Source organism: Protopterus annectens, chromosome 1.part2, assembly GCF_019279795.1.
Source record: "Protopterus annectens isolate FY-2018-M chromosome 1.part2, PAN1.0, whole genome shotgun sequence".
In the NCBI taxonomy this organism is placed as follows: Eukaryota; Metazoa; Chordata; order Ceratodontiformes; family Protopteridae; genus Protopterus; species Protopterus annectens.
In genome coordinates, this window is record NC_056727.1 from 998,872,278 (window position 1) to 998,893,492 (window position 21,215).

The 21,215-nt window shown below is 43.7% G+C and overlaps 1 protein-coding gene across 1 annotated transcript in view; it reads right to left on the reverse strand.

The window, feature by feature from the left end:
- CLSPN (claspin) overlaps positions 1–21,215 on the reverse strand; it is a 699,079-nt gene that overhangs the window by 472,736 nt on the left and 205,128 nt on the right. Inside the window, exon 10 of the mRNA XM_044059962.1 lies at positions 12,750–12,793. Within this exon, the coding sequence (XP_043915897.1) occupies positions 12,750–12,793 (44 nt within the window). The remainder of the gene's footprint in view (positions 1–12,749; positions 12,794–21,215) is intronic.

Sequence of the window (21,215 nt, forward strand, 5' to 3'; positions counted from 1 at the left end):
ATTTACTAATGGGTGGCTCTCCCCACATGAGAGCAACAAACAATGAAGTTGGCAGTTCAAATCATAAGCGTCTGACAGCAAACACGAAAGATGGTTGACAGAGGTGTATACTAGACTAAAGACCACTAGGGCCATTATAAGACTAGCTATGCAATCCAGATGTGACCCACAAATTTGATTTATATAGGTGGCATTTACTGACTGCCTCTGTTCATCACAGACATGGGGGCCAGACCAGGGGTGAATTTCCAATTAACAATCCATGGTCCATGTTGTGCTTAAAAAGTGTTAGAGAAGAACTCCGCTTCACGTGGATGAGAAGCCTGTTCCGGAGAATGGTAATTCTCTGAGAAATCTCTCTCTCTCTCTCTCTCATAGTCCTGAAACTGCTTGTTTTGTGGATGTGCCAAAGGTTCACCAAAACAGGGTCAAGGGATTTCCCATATGCCTGGCAAAGATAAACGGTCAAAACTCTGACACTGAAGAGAGGGGGCTTTGAGGTGAGCAGTGCAAGACGTAGTGTTTACTCCCTGTATTCTTTTTGTAAGGAACCTTTGTGGACATTCCAGTTGCTGCATGTCTGGTCAGGTGCATACCAAAGGAAGGATTATACTCTACGATGGGTCTGATGAGGGCCGAGTACACTGGTATGATGATCTCTCTGGATCTGGATGCCATGACCTTGCAAGTTGAGCAACACAGAACAATTCTTTTATTATCTTGGATACATGCTGGTCAAAAGCTGGGTTATTGCCTATACAAGTTCCCTCACCCCAATTAGGGAATCAACTTTTAAGGGTGTTTTATTGACTCATAGGATGGCATAGTTACTCAAAAGGTACTATAATGCATTTCTTGATATTGAGCTTTAAGCCACAGCTTTGGTATCACATATTTGTTTGTATTAGACCTTCCTAAAGGGTTTCTCATCTGCAAATCTGGTCAGCCAAAGGCCTTTGACATTGGCTTTGGCATCCAAGAAGTTGATGCCAAAGAGGAGTGAGCCCAGCACAAAGCCCTGGGGGGCTCCACTAGTGACTGGCCTCTTTGTGGAGGTGGTCTCACCAGTTCTAACCTCCTGGGTCCCATCAGTGAGTTAGCTAGCTAATAGCCATGTTATAAAACTGTTTATACCTAGTTCCATAAGTCTGATGACGTCAGAGTGGGGTATTTTATCAAATGCTTTAGCCAGACCTAGGTAGGGCTGGGAGGCGGTCTACTTTCCCCCTCATCCATTGCCTTAGTGACCTTTTCAAAGTCATCCACCAGATTCGGTAAGCATGACTTCCTTTGACAAAGCCAAACAGGAGACCTCCAGACACAGGATCAATCCCAATGTCCTTGTGGATAATTTCCATGATAATTCTTTCCACGGCTTAACAAATAAAACTAGTCAGACTAATGGGTCTGTAGTTTGTAAGATATGTTGAAGGCCCTCCCTTATGAAGGGAGATGACCATTGCAGTCCTCCATTCATGTAGCTCAAAGCCTGTTTTGAGATTTTGAGATTATAGTTAAATAATGACTTCAAAGGTCCTGATAAGTCATTTTAGACTATACAGGAGACATCCTGGGATGTTATGACCCATTAAGGCCAGGTTCTTGGCTTTAGTGAGTGCAGTCTGTACATGCTCCCTAGTTATACAGCTGGAAGGGTTTTGCTGGAGGGTATCTGAGGGGGTGGTTGGAGGTGAGAGGGAGGCTAAAGTTAGAACTGAATTTGTCCGCTAAAAGGTTTGCTATAACAACCACCAGGCTCAGTGAATGAGGCACCATTAACCACCAGTTAAGCACACTGTTATGTGCTGCCCTTTAAGTTTATGGCATAGCAGAAGGTCTTATTATCTTTCACCAAGAAAGCAAGCTTAACCTCAAAGTTGGCTTTGCTTGACCTAATTAGCCCTCTTAGTTGCCTGCTGACTTTGATGAAAGTTTCTATTTTTATGGGAATTGCATTTCCTGGTTTTCTCCATAAATTTGTTCCTTTTCTTGTATATTCTGTTTAATTTGAGATGCCACCAGAGTGGTTTGTTTCTAGGGCTAGTCCTGCGCTTACTTCTATGTACAAGCAGCTGCTATGTAGCCAATGACATGGTTGTACAGAGTTTGAGAGCAATTCACCATAGGCTGCTGTGTTCCCTAGGTTTGGAACAGCACTGAATTTTGACAATTTATCAATCACTTAATAAAAGGTAATTTGCCTTGGAATAGTCTCTGTTACTGGTTTTAATGGGATTATGGAATTGATTTAGATTTCAAAGGTGACAGCTTTATGGTCGGACTTTACTAGGAAGGGTGAGACATTGGGGTGGGGTGCAGCATTCTCCCATATTTGTAAACACAAGATCCAGAACATTTGACCAAATAGTGAATACAACCAGAATAGGCTCCAAGGTGTTTGTATTTACAAAGTCCAGGAATCTCTGTGCTTGCAGATTTGAGGCTGTGTAGGATTCCCAGTATATAGTGGCGTAATTTAAGTCTCCCATGATTAGGGTGTTAGGCTGGATGGTAAGTGTCTCCAGTAGGTCAAAGTATGCATTGTGAACTTCTTGGGAAATGGTGGGTGACCTATAGCTGGCTAGGACATGGTATTGAATTTTGTCTATGGTGATCTGCAGGTAGAGGAACTCCAGCAAATCATCCTATTTGACCACCTTAGAGGTATGCTTGTTATATTAACTGGCTATGCCCTTGTAACTCTTCCCTCTAACTTCTCCCACTCCATCTACCCTCTACCTCTCTTCCACCCCACAAACTACCTTGGATTACAGCAAGCTCCGATACTTCCATGCCCATCTACTTATTACATGGCAGTAACTTCTTATTGTAACAATTGTTAATATCTGCTATGACTTCGTGGATAGAACAGATGCTAGTTATCTACTGAATGCACTATGTTCTTCATCTGTAACTATGTTTGTAATATTTTAATTGCTAGGATTCTTCATCTGTAACTATGTCTGTAATATTTTAATTTGTGGAGCTTTTCTCCCTGGGCCACTGCTGAAAATGGACCTGCGTCCAGTCGGACATTCCCAGTCAACAAATGTAAATAAATAAATATTGAGACACATCCTCCTTTAGCCCTTCTCTGTGCAGCTACTGGCCTTAAAGTGTGGAAGGTACCAAAACCTTGCACTGCTGCAGTACTCTCTGCAACTTTAAACTATGTCTTTGTAACCGCACAGGTATCTATATTATCGAGTGTAACAAGGGCTTGGAGGGAGTGGAGTTTTTTGTTTAATCTCCTGGCATACAGCAGTAACATCCTGATGTTCAGTCTATGTTGGTAAATTTGGCATTGCCGTAAAAATACACTATGAGGCGGTTGATAAAGTTTTAGTCAGTATTGGAAAGCCTAGAGAGGAGAGGTGCAGACCATTCTTGGCAAAGCAACATGGTCTGTTTAACCATGTCCTTTCAAGCTGACAAATACTGGCTCCCCTTAGAATTCAGCAGAAAGACAACCAGTTGCTGAAAATCATTTTTGCTCATATTGTGGTATCATCCTTGGTGATGGCAGCATGCTGCTCAATGCTAGGCACATACCAACTTGAGAGACAGTCAAAGCTACATAACATCTGCGTGGGACAGTATGTGTGGTGTTTGGTGTCATTTTCTTGAGTGCCTTTGGGCTTGATGATGCATAGCTTTGACAAAGGGAGATCTACACAGTCTGTGTTGTTTAAGAAGATTGCTTTTAAGTGCCTTAACATAAGTTAGTGCACTTGTATGCAAGACTTTAGCCAGCAGTGTCAATGTGCAAGTACACCTCTCATATACTCTGTTTGCTTCTTTAAGGAAGAAGTGGTTGTCAGTAAACATGAGACAATTGGTACATTGTCTCAAGATGCCCATGTTCACAAAGCTGGCTACAGAGAAGTTAGGAAATTGCATATACATACTATCCAGTCCTTTGATTTGTGAGCTACAATGGAGTGGTCTTTTGGGATTAGAAGGTTATTAAGGGTGCTTTAATCAGACTAGATAATGCTAAACAGTACTACATTCTACTAGCTTTAACGTTTACACAATACAGAATTCAACTAAATCTGTAGGTATTTCCACTTGGCTCCCAACTAGCTGCTCTAAGCTTGTTGCAGCACAACCTGTTTGTGTTGTATTGCTGCTTTACATGGTACAGCCATATGAACAGTCCTTTCTAGGTGTTTGCAACTGTAGAGGGCACTGCTAACCTATGCAAATGTGCAAAATTTCTAGCAGCACAGAAAAAAAACAGAAAACGAACTAAAGAACCCTCTGGCCAATAAAATGATACACTATGAGTCATCCTGTGTATTTTCCAACTCAGACAGACCAGGCAAGCACCTCCTCCCACAAGATGAATATGGATAGCCTTTTTGAGGTAATTCTACTTGTGGAAATAGAAGTGTGGAATAACACAGGAAAAACAATCTTCCCACAACTGTTAATAAACTAGACTAAGGTCCCAGAACAAACTTAAAAATGCAAACAGATGGAACAAAGCAGGTCATTAGGTGCAACTCAAATATTTAAACAGAATTTAAATGATTTAATTCTCTCTCTTTCCTGATGCTGTTAGTATTCAACAGGAAACCATCTCCTTACACACACTTGCACATACATAATTTGAGGACTGCCCCTGCTATCTGCTACTACAAACAAAAAGGGCAGGGGGTGATGAGCTGGTTTAGAGACAACTCGGAAAGCACTTTCAGCAGAAAGAATGGTTTGTCACAAGGGACATCAAATCCTAGAGAAAGACCAGATACAGTTAGTTACATATCAGCATCTAAAACTTAAAGGAAATACTTTCAAAGGTGATGGCAAGGGCATATGTAAACAAAGCTTACTCAAACTCGCAATGCAATTTGGAATTTGTTCGCCAACAATGACATGAAACCAGAGGTTTAAAAAGCTTTGGCCACACTGTCTTATTTTAAACAGTAACTGATTTGCTGAATATGCTTGGTTGGCTATTTTACCCTCCCTTAAGCATGTCATTTCACAAGAGTTTCCCTCAAAGGTATGCTATATCTGGACATATATTCTGTCCAAGGAGTGGTTGCTGATGCAAGCTGTTCCCGAAATTTCTAGCTATGCCCCCTCAGTGATGGCCAATAGAAGAAAGGGTGTTTTGCAACAAACTTCAAAGCCATGAAGGTAGAAGTCTCGAATAGAAGATGGTCTGCCAGTAATGCAGTTTAGATCCCATAAAGTAGAAAAGTTCTTTAATGGAGAGCACTGATGCAGAAATCCTTTAAGAAGGCTAGCCTAGCTGGCACTAGTCTAAAATTCTACTCCCTACAAGATCATGAAGCCGAGAAATAGCAATAAGGTCATGATGATTATAGAATAACGGAGGCTCACAATGTAAATGTCTCAGAGTTGTGTCAAAATCATTAACAAGCTGACTGAGTAGGAGGATTATAGCTATAGTAGAAGACAGATCCTCAGATGGGGCGGCCATGGTGGTGCAGCTATTAGCGTTGCCACCTCACAGCAAGAAGTTCTCCGGTTCGATCCTTGGCTGGGGTGCCTTCTGTGTGGAGTCTGCATGTCATCTCTGTGGTCGCGTGGGTTTCCTCCGGGTGCTCCGATTTCCTCCCACATCCCAAAGACATGCTGTAGGTGGATTGGATACTCTAAATTGGCCCTAGGTGTGAGTGTGTGCATGTGTGTGCCTTCTTTGGAAGGTTGGGCGCCGGGCTGGCAACTCGACACTGTAAAACTCCACTGCCAATCATGAGCGGACAGGTGATCTGCTGTGGTGACTCCTAACCGGGAAAAGCCAAAAGAAAAAAACGACAGATCCTCAGATGGAATTAGATGTGGCCCTGACTTTGGGAGACATTCTTGGCCAAGACTGGGCGTGTTTCCTGTACTGCTTAAAACAGCACAAGAAACCACATCATTTTGGCCAGCAAAATACTATGAAAAGGAGTTTTGTTTTTTTCTTGGGAAAAATTTGTGATGAGATGCAACATTAACACGGATGGCTGAAACACATAAAGCTGTCTGCTGTGTTGTAGAGGAGAGAGAATGAATCCATTTCTTCATGTCCATTTTTCACTGCTGCACCAAGAAGGATAGGACTCCATTCAAATGGGTAGCAAAACAAGTCACATTACACAACTCACCTACTTCTAGAAAACTTGGACAAGCATACTGCATCTCAATGCTCAAACATGGGACAGCACTGACAGAGAGGCTCAGAGACTCCAGGAATTTGAACCACTGACAAAGTGATACTTTTGTCCACGAACTGTGAGCACGAGTCATCTCTGTGAAAAGGGAGCAAAACCCTTTGCTTGCTTGTTTACGTACAAGATGAATTGGTTGCTTGCATGATGAGGAGCCTCAAAAGAAGCTCTACCTTCAAAGCCTTCAAGGAGACTCTTTGCTCCAACTTGCTGATACGAGTCCCTTCTCTAGGGTGGCAATATACCCAAACAAACAAAGGGAGCTCCTCGTACTACATGTGAAGGCTCAATCAAATCTGTGAGAAAAATAAATGAAAGGAATAACTACCAACAATGGTAGGATTGTCCACTACTCCATGGGCTGAAAAGCAGGCACTGATCACAAAGAGAAGGTCTTAACTCACTCCCTCCAGCAGAGCTCTTTTGAGTGTATACCTTTAACTCCCAGTAGGTGTGGCTTCTGCCTTTAAAAAATAAATTTATCACCTTACAATTCTAACAAACACTTTTTAACAAAGAGGAAAAAAATAATCCCAGTGTCCAACAATATTTGACGCCTAGAGAACCAATAGGAGATAACTGCAGAAACGCCTGTAGACGTCACTTGGCTGTAATGAGTACATGGCAGCTCTTCAGCCACGGACACCTGTTAACCCACTGCAGCATCCACATCTGAGGTATGCAAACATCCTTCTGAAAACAGTGGCATCCATAAAAAACAAGAAGGTACAACAGAATATGGAGCTAGACCCCAAGAGGTGCCCTCATAAGGTAGCCAAAGCCATGATGTCTTGGGACAACAGAAAGTGTCCAAGTCCACTCCTATGATGCCTAGACTTTCAAAAGTAGGCAAAGAGGACATCTGCCAATTGCATCTGGGCAACAACCACAGCAAAGATACTGCTAGGGAGTCTCAGATAAGGTTACCATAAGCCATTTATCCAAGCAGGTTAACACATGATCATCATTCCACGCAAAGCCACATTCTGTACTGAAAGTTATCTCCTTAATGAAACCCACACCATGTTGTGCCAAAATATACTTCTCATATACAGCAATACCATTCTAGGTGTATTGCAACAAACTAAAATTTACATGGAAACTCTACAGAATGAAACATAATGGGTATGCTGGATGAAGTTGCTGAGGGCCAGTATGGGACTGAATGCATAACCACGGACCAAGAAGAATTATAAATAAATTGGGTAACCTCTTTTCAAACACAAAGCCCCTTTTAAGTACCCTTTCCCAGCTATACCTTGTTCTGTCGCAAAAGCTACACCAAGATGAACTGGTATAAACATGGAGATATTTCCAGATGAGAACTGGTGAGCTCTATGATGGGGCCAAGACAAACCAAGTCTAGAACCCATTTATGCTTTGGGATGACTTTCCAAGCAAAGGTGAGCTTTGTAAACTGCCCCCTTCCCCAAAGAATGGTCCAAATTGGAGTCAGGACTACAAAGCAACCACTGGATTCATACCATTTGCAGACTTGACACTGAGAAAAGACAGGCCTGAGAGACTCAAGTGCTTTCTTCAACCTACAACACAACTTCCTTCCTCCTTAGGGGCTGGATAGATTCTGAAATGGTGAATACCCAATGCCTCTCGAGGCCTGCAATAGCATGTCTGAAAAGTTGCTCTCTATTAAAGTGAGCTTCCAGGACACTGTTCCAGAATTCCTCCTCGAGGGAAGACAATTGCAACCACACTATCCTGGGCAGCCACATACCTAATTCAAAAGCAATCACTAAGTCATTGACACAAAGTTAAGCTAGGCAACCTCACAAAACTGACTTTCTTCACAAGGAATAGTCACTCTTGAGATCAGACTGATTGGTCCCAGGAATCAATCATTCAACTAGAGGCTGGGCAAAACTAGCATCCTGAGGAACACTCCTTCCCTCAAAGTGAAAAGCAGAGACACTACTCCGTCATTACCCTTGTCATTCTCTGAAAAAGACTACGGGTGTGGGCATGTGTCCTCATAAGTACAGGAGGAGATCAGCACATGCAGACACACGTATGGCAGTTCATTACTAACTTCTCTGCAAAAGTGCATACATAAAGCCCCACTTCCAAAATCCGATGTGAATACTTTGTACCCCAGTAAAGTGAAGTGTAACCTATATGAACTATAAATTGTGAAGGATGGATAATGCACCTACCCCCACCCCCAACTACCAACATTTTAAAGTCACAAGAAAAAGATTGTGACGCTACTAAAAGTAGTCCAAACAACAACAAACCGAAAGAAATGACCGGACGAAGACTAGCCTTGTAAGAACCATTACCATTCTGTCATGTTTGTTAAATAACGGCTCCAATGATACTAGATCATTCAACCCGAATGTGTAAACAGTCCTTAATTTCGTCATCTTTGATGCTATAATGTAATTCCCCACCTCTTGTATTATAACTCAGTACCAAGAGTGTAGGCTTGTAGACTAAGGCTAGTCTATTTCTAGAAATGGACCGGCACACTAAAGGCAGAGGTGTGTCCATATTCATTAAGGATATCCACACCTCTAGGCTAGTTGCTCAGCATAATGCAGCCGAGTTTATCCAAGTGCAACTAACTCTGGGCAAAACTGCAATTCAAATTGTAGCTTGCTAAAGATCCCCCACCATGCCCCAGGCATCCCAGTCCTCTTTTCTGGACGTACTGGAAAATATTCGGGTTCAACCAAACACCATAATAATGGGCAATTTTAACTACCCCACCATTAATTGGGAAAACTAATCATGTACCAACTCCTTCGTTCAACGCTTTCTGGAATCCATAAACTCCAATGCCCTGGATCAACTTATCCACACCCCCACCAGGGGCAACAATATCCTAGATCTAGTCATTACCAACATGAGTGACCCTTGTTCCACACCTGAAGTCAACGCCTCATTGGTCCAATCTGACCATAAGCGAATTACCCTAGATATCCACATCCTGCCCCCACCCCCCATTAAGGAAACCATGGTAAAAAATTTCTCCAAAGCCAACTTTATGCTTCCTAAGACAAAAGTGGCGCACTTCATGACATCCATGCAGATGGACAATACAGTTACGACTACTGAATCCTAAACAATTGCACTTTATAAGCACTTACACGAGTGCACAGATCGTGCTATCCCAAACAGAACCAAGACGCTATCCTCCAAAAAAAGGAGGCCAATCTGGTGGTCCCCTGCCATAAACAAACTGTATAACAGAAGGAAGAAACTGTTGCAAAAGAGAGTAAAATCTCATGAGTGGAGGAGCTCCCTGGTCAGCCTCAGTAAGAGGCTGTGATCCCTGATAAAATCCTCCAACGCTAGTTACAAAAAAAATCGCCACTGATTCTAAAGACAACCACAAAGCATTCTATAGTTATGTCAAGAATCTCAATGGCAACACTCAGATCTTCTCTGAGTTGCAGCACAATGGCACCAAATAAACAGACCCAACTGATATTGCCAACATCCTGGCAGATAGGTTCAGTGCTAACTTTACCCCCCTCTCACCCCCTAAAGAGCACATCTCTATACCGGAAGAATGCAAAGTTCCTGTAATCACGGCTGCACACGTAAAAACCACACTCTCCAAAGCCAAGAACACAGCATCCATGGGACCAGACAACATCCCAGGCTGCGTTCTACATGAACTACAGAACGAACTGGCACCCCACCCAAGTACCATGTTCAGTCATAGCCTCACCTCAGACTTCGGACCCACTGAATGGCACAGCGACTGTTATCCCACTCCACAAGGGGGAAGCCACCAAGGACCCCAGGAACTACCGCCCCATTAGCCTGACGAGCCTGGTCTGCAAGGCCATGGAATGTATCATCATGGAACTTATAAACAAAGACATTGGTAATCTCCAAACTCTGGACCCCACTCAGTTTGGGTTTGTAAAAGGCAGATCATGTCTCCTAAACCTGACAGACTTCTTTGAAGCAGTCACCAAAGCCGTAGACGAGGGTAAGGTGGTTCACACAGCCCATCTAGATCTTGCCAAGGCTCGACACCATCCCCCACTCTGGAATTATAGATAAACTCACTAAACTAGGTATAAATCCCTATGTCACAAGATGGGTTGCCAACTGGCTCACTGACAGAACCCACACTGTGAAAGTAGCAGACTCCAAATCCAACTTCAGACCAGTGACAAGTGGAGCACCACAGGGTTCAGTCCTGGGTCCTCTCCTGTTTGGAATCTACTTCTCTGAAGTACACGCCAACACAGAAGGTCTTTGGCTAACAAAGTTTGCAGATTACTGCAAACTAGGAGCCATAATCAAAACTCCTAAAGATGTGGACATCCTACAAAAGGGCATCCCTGAGACAGATGCCTGGTGTCAAAGCCATGGCCTCAAGCTCAATGCCAAAAAGTGCATTGTCATCCCCTTTGGTAAAAACTCTGTACCCATGAACTACAACATAGGTGGTAGTATACGTAACACCAATAGTGTGATAAGAGACCTTGGGACACAGGTGGACAGTAGTCGCTCCTTTGATAAACACATTGCCACAGTAGTCAGGAAATCCTTCTACGTGGCACACCTCATCACAAAAGGTTTCTCATCCAGAAAAAAAAAAGAGGTCATTGTTCCCCTCTACTCATCACTCATTACACCCATTATAGAGTTTAACGCCCCTTTTGGTATGTACATCACAAGGCATCTACAACAACTGGAAAGGCCGCAGAAATACCTCACAAAGAGAATTACTGGCCTCAAACAGATGCCCTACGCAGACCATCTCAAAAAACTCCAGCTTTACTCCATCGCATATCGCCTACTCAGAGGTGATCTCTGCCTAACATACAAAGCTATGTCAAACCCAGAGCTGTTAGACATGCTCCACTTAAAGTCCCAATCCCTCAGAGCTACACGCTCTAGGGACCTAAACCTTGTCACCACAATAAACAGAACATGCCGGAGGGATAGATTCCTGTCCCAGAGACTTCCCATACTCTGGAATAAACTACCTATCTATATCAAACAAAGCTCTTCATTAGTACTCTAAGAAAAATCTTGATGATTGGATGGGAAATAGGAAATTCACCCCGGGGATCACTCCTGTGGCTCTGCTCGACAGTGGCATAGGAAAATTATTTTCTTGGGTGGCAAAAGCCAAGGTACCTTTTTGGCTGGGCTTGTATAGGCCCTAGGGCCGATAGCCTAGTACCTACCTATGAACAAGGTGGATAGGCCTCTTCGGAGGTGTCCCCCTTTTAGTTCTGATGGGAGTATGTAGAGGCTCGCTTCTAAAGGCATTTCCATTGGCTCTAAGTTTACAACAACAATGGGCTTCCTGAATTAGGTGACTGGATAACAACTGCTTTTAAGGATGTTCACCGGATGTTCGGGTAGGATCTGAAGAAGGCTAAGGCAGAAAGCGCTTATCCTTCCACTTGTACTATGTTTTGCCATGGTTTTATCACAGATTTTTTTAAGTTATTTGGTTTTAACGGAATTCTGAACCTATGATGGTACGTTCATTTAGTTCTTTCTGAACATTAAAGTCAGAAGCAGGAAAATCTATGGACCATGCTACCACTCATGAGCCAGATATATGAATGGTCTTCTGCTCAGGAACATCTGTGCACTCTTACCGATTCACGCAGTGATAAACTACTGGATACACAAAGCACTCATTCACGAGTCCTGCAATTTACCTTCTAGCCAAGAGTCAGCATCTTCCAGCAGGTCAATTAAGATGCGGCACCTACTGTGTTAACAAGTGATGCACAGATATTTATTTTGCCAGACATGCTGGGGAATTCCGACAGCCAGAGTTGAATGCAACAGACAACCATTCACAGGAGACGGATTAAGTGTGTGCCGGTTGTCCCTCAAAGTATGCCCATCATTAACCATTGTGAAACAATGCAAAGGCGAACATCATGAAGACTGTGGCATCCATCACCGTGGAGCTAGACCCCATCAAAATGCCACCGTTTCATTTAGTGTATAACTCAACATCACAATGAGGAACAGAAGCTTATCATAACGATAGGAGATTCTCAGAGATGCGAGACACTGTGCTATCAACAAAGATTTTTTTGGTCTGTTATTAACCTTATGCAGCATTCGAAAATATACAGCACTGACGTGTACAACAGGTACTCCAGAGTTTCTGTTTCACATACCATTTTGTATTAGATTAAGTGTGAACATAAAAAAGAAACACGCCAAGCAAACCTAATGCAGAGGGGAAGTGCTGCGTTTCCTACACCCCCTTACAATCAACTACAAGGTTGCTACACCAAGGAGGAAAAGAGATTTCCCCATTATAGTGGTCATATAGTGGTCATTTCAGAACCAAGGTCTGATGACAAATGTCATGAGATATCTCACAATCACATTTACACATTCAACATACTGCATTCTCCATATTTTTGGAAACTATATTTATGAAAAAGAATAGAAATTCAAGGCAAAGTTAAACATCCAAACTCAAACATGACAACCATATTCTTGAGACACAAAGCTACTTTGTACTAACAGAAGCTTGCCAAAGGAAAACAAAAATCACCAAAGCAAAAAAAAAAAGTGCATGTATTTAAAAATAATTACCTGATTTGTTATCAGCTTTGTTGGCAGAGTCATCAGTTTTGTCTCTAGAAAAAAAATACTTCAATGTTAGAAATTTGAATAGCTTTTCCTTTCTGACATCGAAACATAGGAAACATACTACTGTGTAAGGTTACTCACCATAAAAGCATATATTCCTACAACATTTCTTAAAATATCTGGGCCTCTACCTAACAATATCAATCATCATGCAGATAGACTAAACTATTTTCTTACAGCACAAATTCATCTGAAAAGCCAAACTGTCGAATCATACCTCATTCCCCCCAATGGAGTTCTGGAAGTTTTAATAGATGCAGCCTGAGCTTTCTGACAATGTCCATATCTCTAGAACCATGGCTATTAAAAAGTATACACAACAAACTGTTCAAAACAAATCAGTCTTTACAGTCGTAGCATTCATTAGATTCTAGATGTTAAAATGGATTTGTAAGTCAACATAAGTCAGTAAAATAATTTTTGCAAAGATTTGTATACCTCCATTAAAACTCATGCTACACAGACTGTTTACCTTCGTGTCGCCGCTCCTACTATGGGCGAAACCGCTTCCACAAAACCTGAAGTGCGAACATCTCCAAAGTCGAATTCCACATAACCAAACGGCAAAACCTCACCCCCTTTTTGACCCATGGTAGCATTGGTGTGGAGGTGTAGCACGGCCGGAAATGTCGACTTCAACATTATTTCAATATTTGGATCATTTCGCGGTTTCGCAGAAACACTTTGCTTAAGTGGCCAGTCAATCATGTGTGATCGACTATATGAAAGTAAACCACACAGACACTCTCTCACAGTAGCACCTTTCATCTAGCTATGGGTTTTCATAGGAGGCTAAGCAGTTCTGTCCTCTTCTCTTGGCTGTTGAGATATTTAGGAAAGTAATAAGTTATGAAAACGTACATCAGTATAAGAAATAGAAGTTTGAACCCGACCCTCGGCTCCGACCCTTGTCTCTAAGCTTCGAGAGTTGGTTCCACCGTCGTTCTTACCATAGCGATCCACTGTTGCTTGAGCTCTTCTACTTCTTCTTGGTTTGTAGGTTGGGTTCCCCTCGGCTCATTTCGGCTCCCTCTAAAAGCTCGAGGTTGGTTCCACCCGAAAGGGCTCCCCTTCACCTATGCACAAAAACAGTATAAAATATGCATCCTGGTTCTAAAGCTAACCTGAAGAATCAGGTCAACAGTATAACTCACAAACAGAATCCACCTCTAAGAACAGGAAGAAGGGTGACCTAAGGAAAGAACTGAAATATGACAACGAGCGGCTAAGAAAGGGTGTAGAAAGAAGAGTCAGTCACAACTCTGAAACAGGCGTCAGGCCAGGGGAAGGAGGGTGGGACAGGTGGTCCTAGCGAAGACAGCTCCTGTGGGCGTTATGGTCCTGGATGGACCAGTGGAACCAGCCTTAATCTATCTATAGAAGCTAATAAGCTCTATGGACAGAAAGAAAACCAAAAGGGGTGGCCTATAGCCGCCTAACCTGACTTGGTGAACAAGTGGCTCTATGCCTAAGCTAATGAGACTTAGCCAAAGCTAAAGGTGAGTAGCCTTTAGGTGTCTTGCTGGTGGTGTCAATGGGCAGTCTGCAGTGGAAAATGAAAGTAGCCAAAGCTCTGGTTTAATGGGCTTTGGCCAACTTAAGTCCCTTTCACTTCTAATCATAAACATCAAGATATCAGAAATTCTTTTGGCTGGATAATAAATTTTCTAAATAGAGTCTTAATTGTGAACGCATAGTCAGAACAATTTTTCAGTTTTTCTGAATAGTAATACTCTGGTAGACAGGTTAGTACCTTAATTGGAGATAGACATCTTGGCAGTAGAGTAATTTTTGTTCAGAAAGAATTGAATATTAGTAAAAAGAAATTGGTTTGGAGGTCAAGAATCTGAAGGGAGCGCAATGTTGACTTGACCTTAACTGAAAGAATGGGTTCTGATGTAAGGAAACAAGATAGAGTTTTCCATGAAAATAAGAAGAGCCATGACTGGGTGCTTGAAGTGGAAAAATTCCGAAGCAAGATGTGAGAGCCACCAGAAGAGTTTCCAAGATAATAACTTCAATAGGGATGAAGCTGCAAAGAGAAAACTGAAAAGTTCAAAAGCAGTTAGGGAGGATTTCTTATAAGGAGAAGGAGGATTAAAATAGCTGGAGGTTGAATGGAGAAAAACTCCTTTCAAAAAAGGAGATGCGAAGGTGAAGGAAGATAGGGAAGATTTAGTTTAATGGACATGGAAATTAGAAATAGCTGCCAATTGAACCCTTAGAAGACTCCTTTCCACAAGGACTATGGAAGAGTTCAGGTAGAAAATCAAGATCTAGTTCAATGGAAGCATTGAAGGGAAATATGTCCTTTCTTGCTAGCAATATGAGAAGCGTTCCACTTATAAATGAATCTTTCGGTGGAAAGACAGGGAGGATGATCAATAGAGACTGGCTCGAGTGAGATAAAATTTGAAAAGCCAAGCTTCCACAGACTCAAAGAAAGAACACGATGAAAGAAAGAAAGAGGAGGCGATAAGATCCCACACTAGAACAGGATTTCCACAATGGAACTGGTAGGTGATCCGCAGTGGCTCAAAATGAGATCAGAAGGGAGAGGGCAATAGGGAGAGTCCAGGGCCAAGTGGCAATGAGGCCTTCTGACTAATCAGTTTCCCTGGTACTTGGAAGAGGTATGGGAATAGAGGGCACTTGCGAGAAGAATAGAGGCCAAAGAGTTGGTAGCGTCTACTGAGTTGGAGAAGTAAAGGGAATAGAGTGAGTAGGAAATGCACTTGCAGAGTTGAGAGTAGAAAGATACAGAGCAAAACTGATCCCACTTGAGATTGGACTGAGGACCGGTAGAGTGAGTGAGAGACCACCTGTGAGGCATGAGCCCAGCTCCCACAGTGTCCGCAATGTGATTGGAGGGGTATATGAGTGCGTTGCTATCAGAAAGCAGCTGAACCACATCGCCACATATTGTCTGTCTGTGCTACAATCGTTCTGGGGGAAGATTCTTGATGGGCGCCTTGTTTGTTATTGTACCACTGGCTCAGAATATTGTCCAGCTGGATGCATTCGTTTCGACAAGGGAGAAAAGCACTGCTCTTGCAAGTTAAAATGTGCCGAGACATCTCAGAACTCCCTGATAATGCCTAGCCCCGTTGAGGAGGAGTGTGCCCTGGTTATCCTGCAACAGGAACAGGGGAGAACAAACGATCAGGAGGCATCCGTGGTCAGAGTAGCAACGGAGGAGGTGGAACAAATGTGAGAGTTCCCAGGAGCCTGGGATGAGACATTGCATGAGACCATTTTTGCGGCTTGAGGATCCATATGAGTGTGAGCATATGGCAAAGGCCTGGTATGACCATTGCTTTATGAGCATCCACTTAAGGGCTCGCATGTGGTTGAGAGCCTTTGACCTGAGAGGTATGACCGCTGATTGTTTTCCCAACACCTGCTAGGATCAACCTGGCTTTGGCTCTGTTGGAGCCTAGAAGTGACACCATATTTGAATGATAGATATCATTTGGTTCGTTAGTGTTGCAGACTTGTTTAGGTGACAAAAATTTTGAATTATAATCTTTGAAATGTAGAGTTTTGACAAAACTTTAAGTACTTAATTTATTGAAATACAGGAGATGGAGAAGCGAAAGTATCCAAGAAGCATTAGAATGAGATGCTTGAAGGTGAGAAGCTACTTATGTACTTCATTTGTGGAAACACGGGGGTCTTGGTGAGACCAGGTGAGGCTACTGAAATGATGCATTTGGTAAACACCCGGAAGCAGTGGTGATTTCTGGAAGGCAGGAGGATTTGAATTGTGAATAATCTGTCCCAGCCTGATCTAGAGACATCTTCTGGAAATATTCCTTTTATGTGAGAATGGGATTGCTGGAGGTCAGAGTGACACATCCTGTTCTCTTTTCCCAATCTGTTCTGATGGATCAGAGGCGTTGGTCTCAGTCCCTGTTTTTCTTGACTGATAAATTCAAGTTTTAGTTTCCAAATTTGGTCGTTGGTCTGCTGACACTGGCTGAATTGCTCTTTTGGACAGTCTTTTTGAATTGGTCTGCTGACACTAGCTGAATCCCTCTTTTTGCAACAGATTTGATTTTTTTTGGCTGATATGGATCCCGAAGAATGGGATAGAATCTGGAAGAATGATTGACTGATCATTGTCTTGAGTCAGGGGATAAGCCCACCTTAGAAATGATGGTGGACCCTTGCCCCTTTGTCTTGAGTCAGGGATAGCCAGGACCTCAGGGGATGTGAAAGTGCTTCCCCGGGAGGGAGCTCCATGGGTCTCTGGTTCTGGGAAGCCCCCTGCCTGGGCTTGTCAGGAAACATTTCCGGTGCCTGGCCTCTGCCTCTGGAAACGACCTAAGCTGCGTCTACCAGTCCCTCGTCCAGGCGAGATTGTCTGGTAGGTTTCGACTCTGTGCCCTGCTGTCCTTTGGGCCTGTTCACGGAGAAGCAGGACTCCACCCTTCTGGCCTTTGGGGCGGCGAAGTAGAAGTCAGCAGGACTCCGGCGGCAGACTTGAGGACCAAAAAGAGATGATCCATCAAAGGGGTGAAGGGCCTTGGACCGTCTTGAAAATCCATCCGCAAAGTTCGTGTTAGCATCGTCCAGAAAAGTTCCGCCAAAAGTTGCATAGCCTCATCAGGCGTGCCTCGTGAGGGCGGCCAGTTAAGAGAGCGCAGCTCGCATGGAAATGGCGCATAAGGAGGCGCATGGGGAGTTCAAATCTCTAAGGATAGCCAGCTGCGTGTTCATTCCTCTTCTTCACGCTCGCTTCCTTGGTGGAAGTCCCTTTGAAGAAGGCAGTGAAATGGCAAGTCCTTTTCAGGCAGGCATGGTAAACAGGTAATTCAGAGAGATCCATTTCCTTGGCGATTCCTATCCATCCGCCATCATTACTTGTTGGGTGGATGGACATCCTTGTTGGGATCCTTCCAGGTCACTGAAGGATCATACAGCCATAGCTTTGTGATCCACATTGATTGTCTGAATCTTGTGTGATTGATAAAAGTTGCTTGTCTGATGGAGCTGTGATGAATGGGGAGGTCTCCTGGAGTGGGCCGAGCTGGATCAGGGCCGTCCGCGCCTTAACCAGGGGTCAAGGGGGTCGCACCCAGGGGAACCCAGGTGGAAGGCCAAATGCCTCAAGATACACAGATGAGATCCTCCCTCCGAAGGGTTGAGGGCTAGGCTTTTCCCTGGAGGAGGGATCTCCATCTCGTCTGCAAGAAGGACAAGAGGAGAAGAGGCAGGGGAACCCTCAGAATCATCCATGACTGTGTCGATGGTGATAGACTCAGGTGAGGTGCTTCCCTCTCCTCTTGCACTTGGGGCTCTTCTGCTTCTGCAGAGTGAGGCCTCCAGGAGGCCTCCCTGAGGATAAAATCCCTGGCAGCTCCTGAGGAGGAGCTCTCGGCCTGCGGGATGAGGTGAGGGAGCAGCTGGCTGAGGCAGCAGGGAGGAGGGGCTGGAGCTGCCACGACTGTGAGTAGAGCCAGGCACAACACACTCCATGACCTCAGCCCCAAGGTGAAAGCACCCAGAGGTCCCGCTCCACGACTAAGGACCCCCGAGGAGCATGGATGATGATGGCACCAGGCGATGTGGCCCGAATGGTGGGCCTTGAAAGTGCGAGAGGAGACCCAGTCGGACAATGGGGAGGGCCTCTCACCGAGGGGACCCCGGAGTCGAGAGTCTCCGAATTCCACGGAGCCGAAGAAAGCGCGGAGCAGACGGAATTGTCGGCAATCGAACCAATCTGATCTCGACGGCGTCGAACTCCTCACGGCCTCTCAAAAGAGGAAGGGTTGATGGATTGATGGACACCGACAGTGAGGCGACGGATGGAGTCGGGGCTCTGAGTGCCTGGGCTAGTGTAGCGGACTTCTGTGGTCTCCTCACCACCTCTGACCACCATGGTCGGCGAGCCCGAGGAGCCTATGATGGTCAGACCTTACAGCCGTAACTTTAGGAGGGTTGGGGCAGGAGAGGAATGAGGAGACCATGAGAAGGTTCCCTAGACCTCTTGTAGGTTGTCGGCTCCGAATGAGGCCGACCACGGGGGTACCTCAAACACCTTTCGGCTCATTGAACCCGACACAGAAAACTGTGGACTGAGTCTTATCGGCTCGGCGAACCCGATAAGCTGGAGTTGAACAGGGCAAGGTCTCGGCTCAGGGTCGGGCCTCCAGAAGCGGGCCTTAGGGCTTCCTGGGGAAACTAAACTGGAACTGATTGGTTTAACTTTAGGGAATTAACTTGTTTCTCTCCTGCAGGACCTCTCTGCAGGACCCCTCTCCTGCAGGACCAGCACACTGGCAGGTGGTTGGACAGCACAAGACACAAGAGGAATTACAAAACACAGAGACATTCGAGAGACATTTTCATCACCTGCTTGACATTTTCTGACATCTTCCCTTGCTTCTATCCTAACTGACAGACTGGCAGGTACACCAACACACCAGTTATACCCTGTCAGAAAAATTATTAAATAATTATTAATACTAAAATTAATAATAAAATAATTAACAAAAACAAAAAAATTAAGTAAAAAAAAGTAACTACAAGTAACAGGGAAGAGGCAAGGGAGGAGGGGGAACCAGGGAAGGTTTTAATAAAAGCGGAAAAAAAGGAAAGAAAATCGGGATAAATATGATTATCTAATTAACTAAAATAGAGGTTAAAGGGAAAGGGAAAAAAAGAATAACTTTTAGATAACACTCACCACTCACGGGGAACCGGTAGAAGCAGCCAACCTGAGCGGTGCCAACCCTCTGACGAGATCTGAAAGCCTAGCTCCTAGGGATATAAAGGGGAGGGGCGGGCCGGGTGGCCTGGGCTCTCGAACTTTTGAGAGTGGCCGAGGTGGAGTGGGAAGTGCGGCTCCGACGAACCAATCAGACAGAATGGCTGAGATAACACAACTTAACATCACGTATTATCTCTTTACCCATACAAGACAAAGGTCAAATATCTACACAGATGTGTCGATCATTTATGCTTTTAAGATGAAATTTTTCAATAGTTTGTAGGAAGTAGGCTTTTGAAATTAAGGTAAATATTAAAAAGCAACAATCAGGGCTAGCCACTCAGCAATGTAAACATTGGCTCTAGGCAATTTGATCACATTGACTAATATTGATGTGATATCCCAACCCCATGGAAAAAAAAAGTTGTTTAAGATGATGCTTAGGCATCAACTAGATGATCCTGGAGAAATACCTGGAGGATTCACGACGGTTTAATGCGATATAATAGCTACACTAGTAACCAGCAGCAACTGCCCTACATTAAAGTAGAACTGGAAGGGACCGTCATCAGTTCATCAACAACTTACAGTAACAAAATAACAGAATAGCAACTAACACTGCAAGCACACCCACAGCCACACTGGGATGAGTAGCTCCCCACCTAGTTTGGTTTTACCGAATAATATAAGACCAAACTAGACAATAATAGATATAGATATAGATATAGATATAGATATAGATATATATGGGTCTACTTTACTTCACCTAAAACTCATTTCTCTGACAGTGATTTCAGAGAGACCAAATCACCTAAAGTTCACTTCAGTTTAGATGATGATAGGACATTCCTAATAAGGAAATTTCTGGGGCTTATGGAAGTCAGACGAGTACCAGTAAGAGTGAAAGGGAAGGTCTACAAAAGGGTAGTGAGACCAGCTATGTTATATGGGTTGGAGACGGAGGCATTGACAAAAAGGCAGGAGTCAGAGCTGGATGTGGAAGAGTTAAAGATGTTAAGATTTGCACTGGATGTGATGAGGGTAGACAGGATTAGGAATAAGTATATTAGAGGGTCAGCCCAGGTTGGACAGTTTGGAGACAAAGCTAGAAAGGCGAGATTGCATTGATTTGGACATGTGCTGAGGAGGGATGCTGGATATATTGGGAAAAGGACGATAAGGATGAAGCTGCCAGGTAAGTGGAAAAGAGGAAGGCCTAAGATAAGGTTTATGAATGTGGTTAGAGAGGACATGCAGGTGGTTGGTGTGACAGAGCAAGATGCAGAGGACATGAAGAAATGGAAACAGGTGATCCGCTGTGGCGACCCATAACCGGGAAAAGCCGAAAGAAGAAGATGGAAGTCTCAAGGTAAGAAAGCTCTTTGTGAGTTCCTAATGCTTGCTGTGTTTACAGCAGGATTTTTATACACACACACACATATATATATATATATATATATATATATATATATATATATATATATGTGTGTGTGTGTGTGTGTGTGTATTCCAGTAACTTAAAAAAAAAAAAGATACTGCTGCAAACACAGCAAGCATTAGGACCTCGCAAACAGTTTCCTTACCTTGAGACTTCCATAAGCCCCAGAAATTTCCTTATTAGGAATGCCCTATCACCATCTAAACTGCTCATAAGATTTAAGCAGAAGCTAGATAAAGAACAGGTTTGGGGGTGA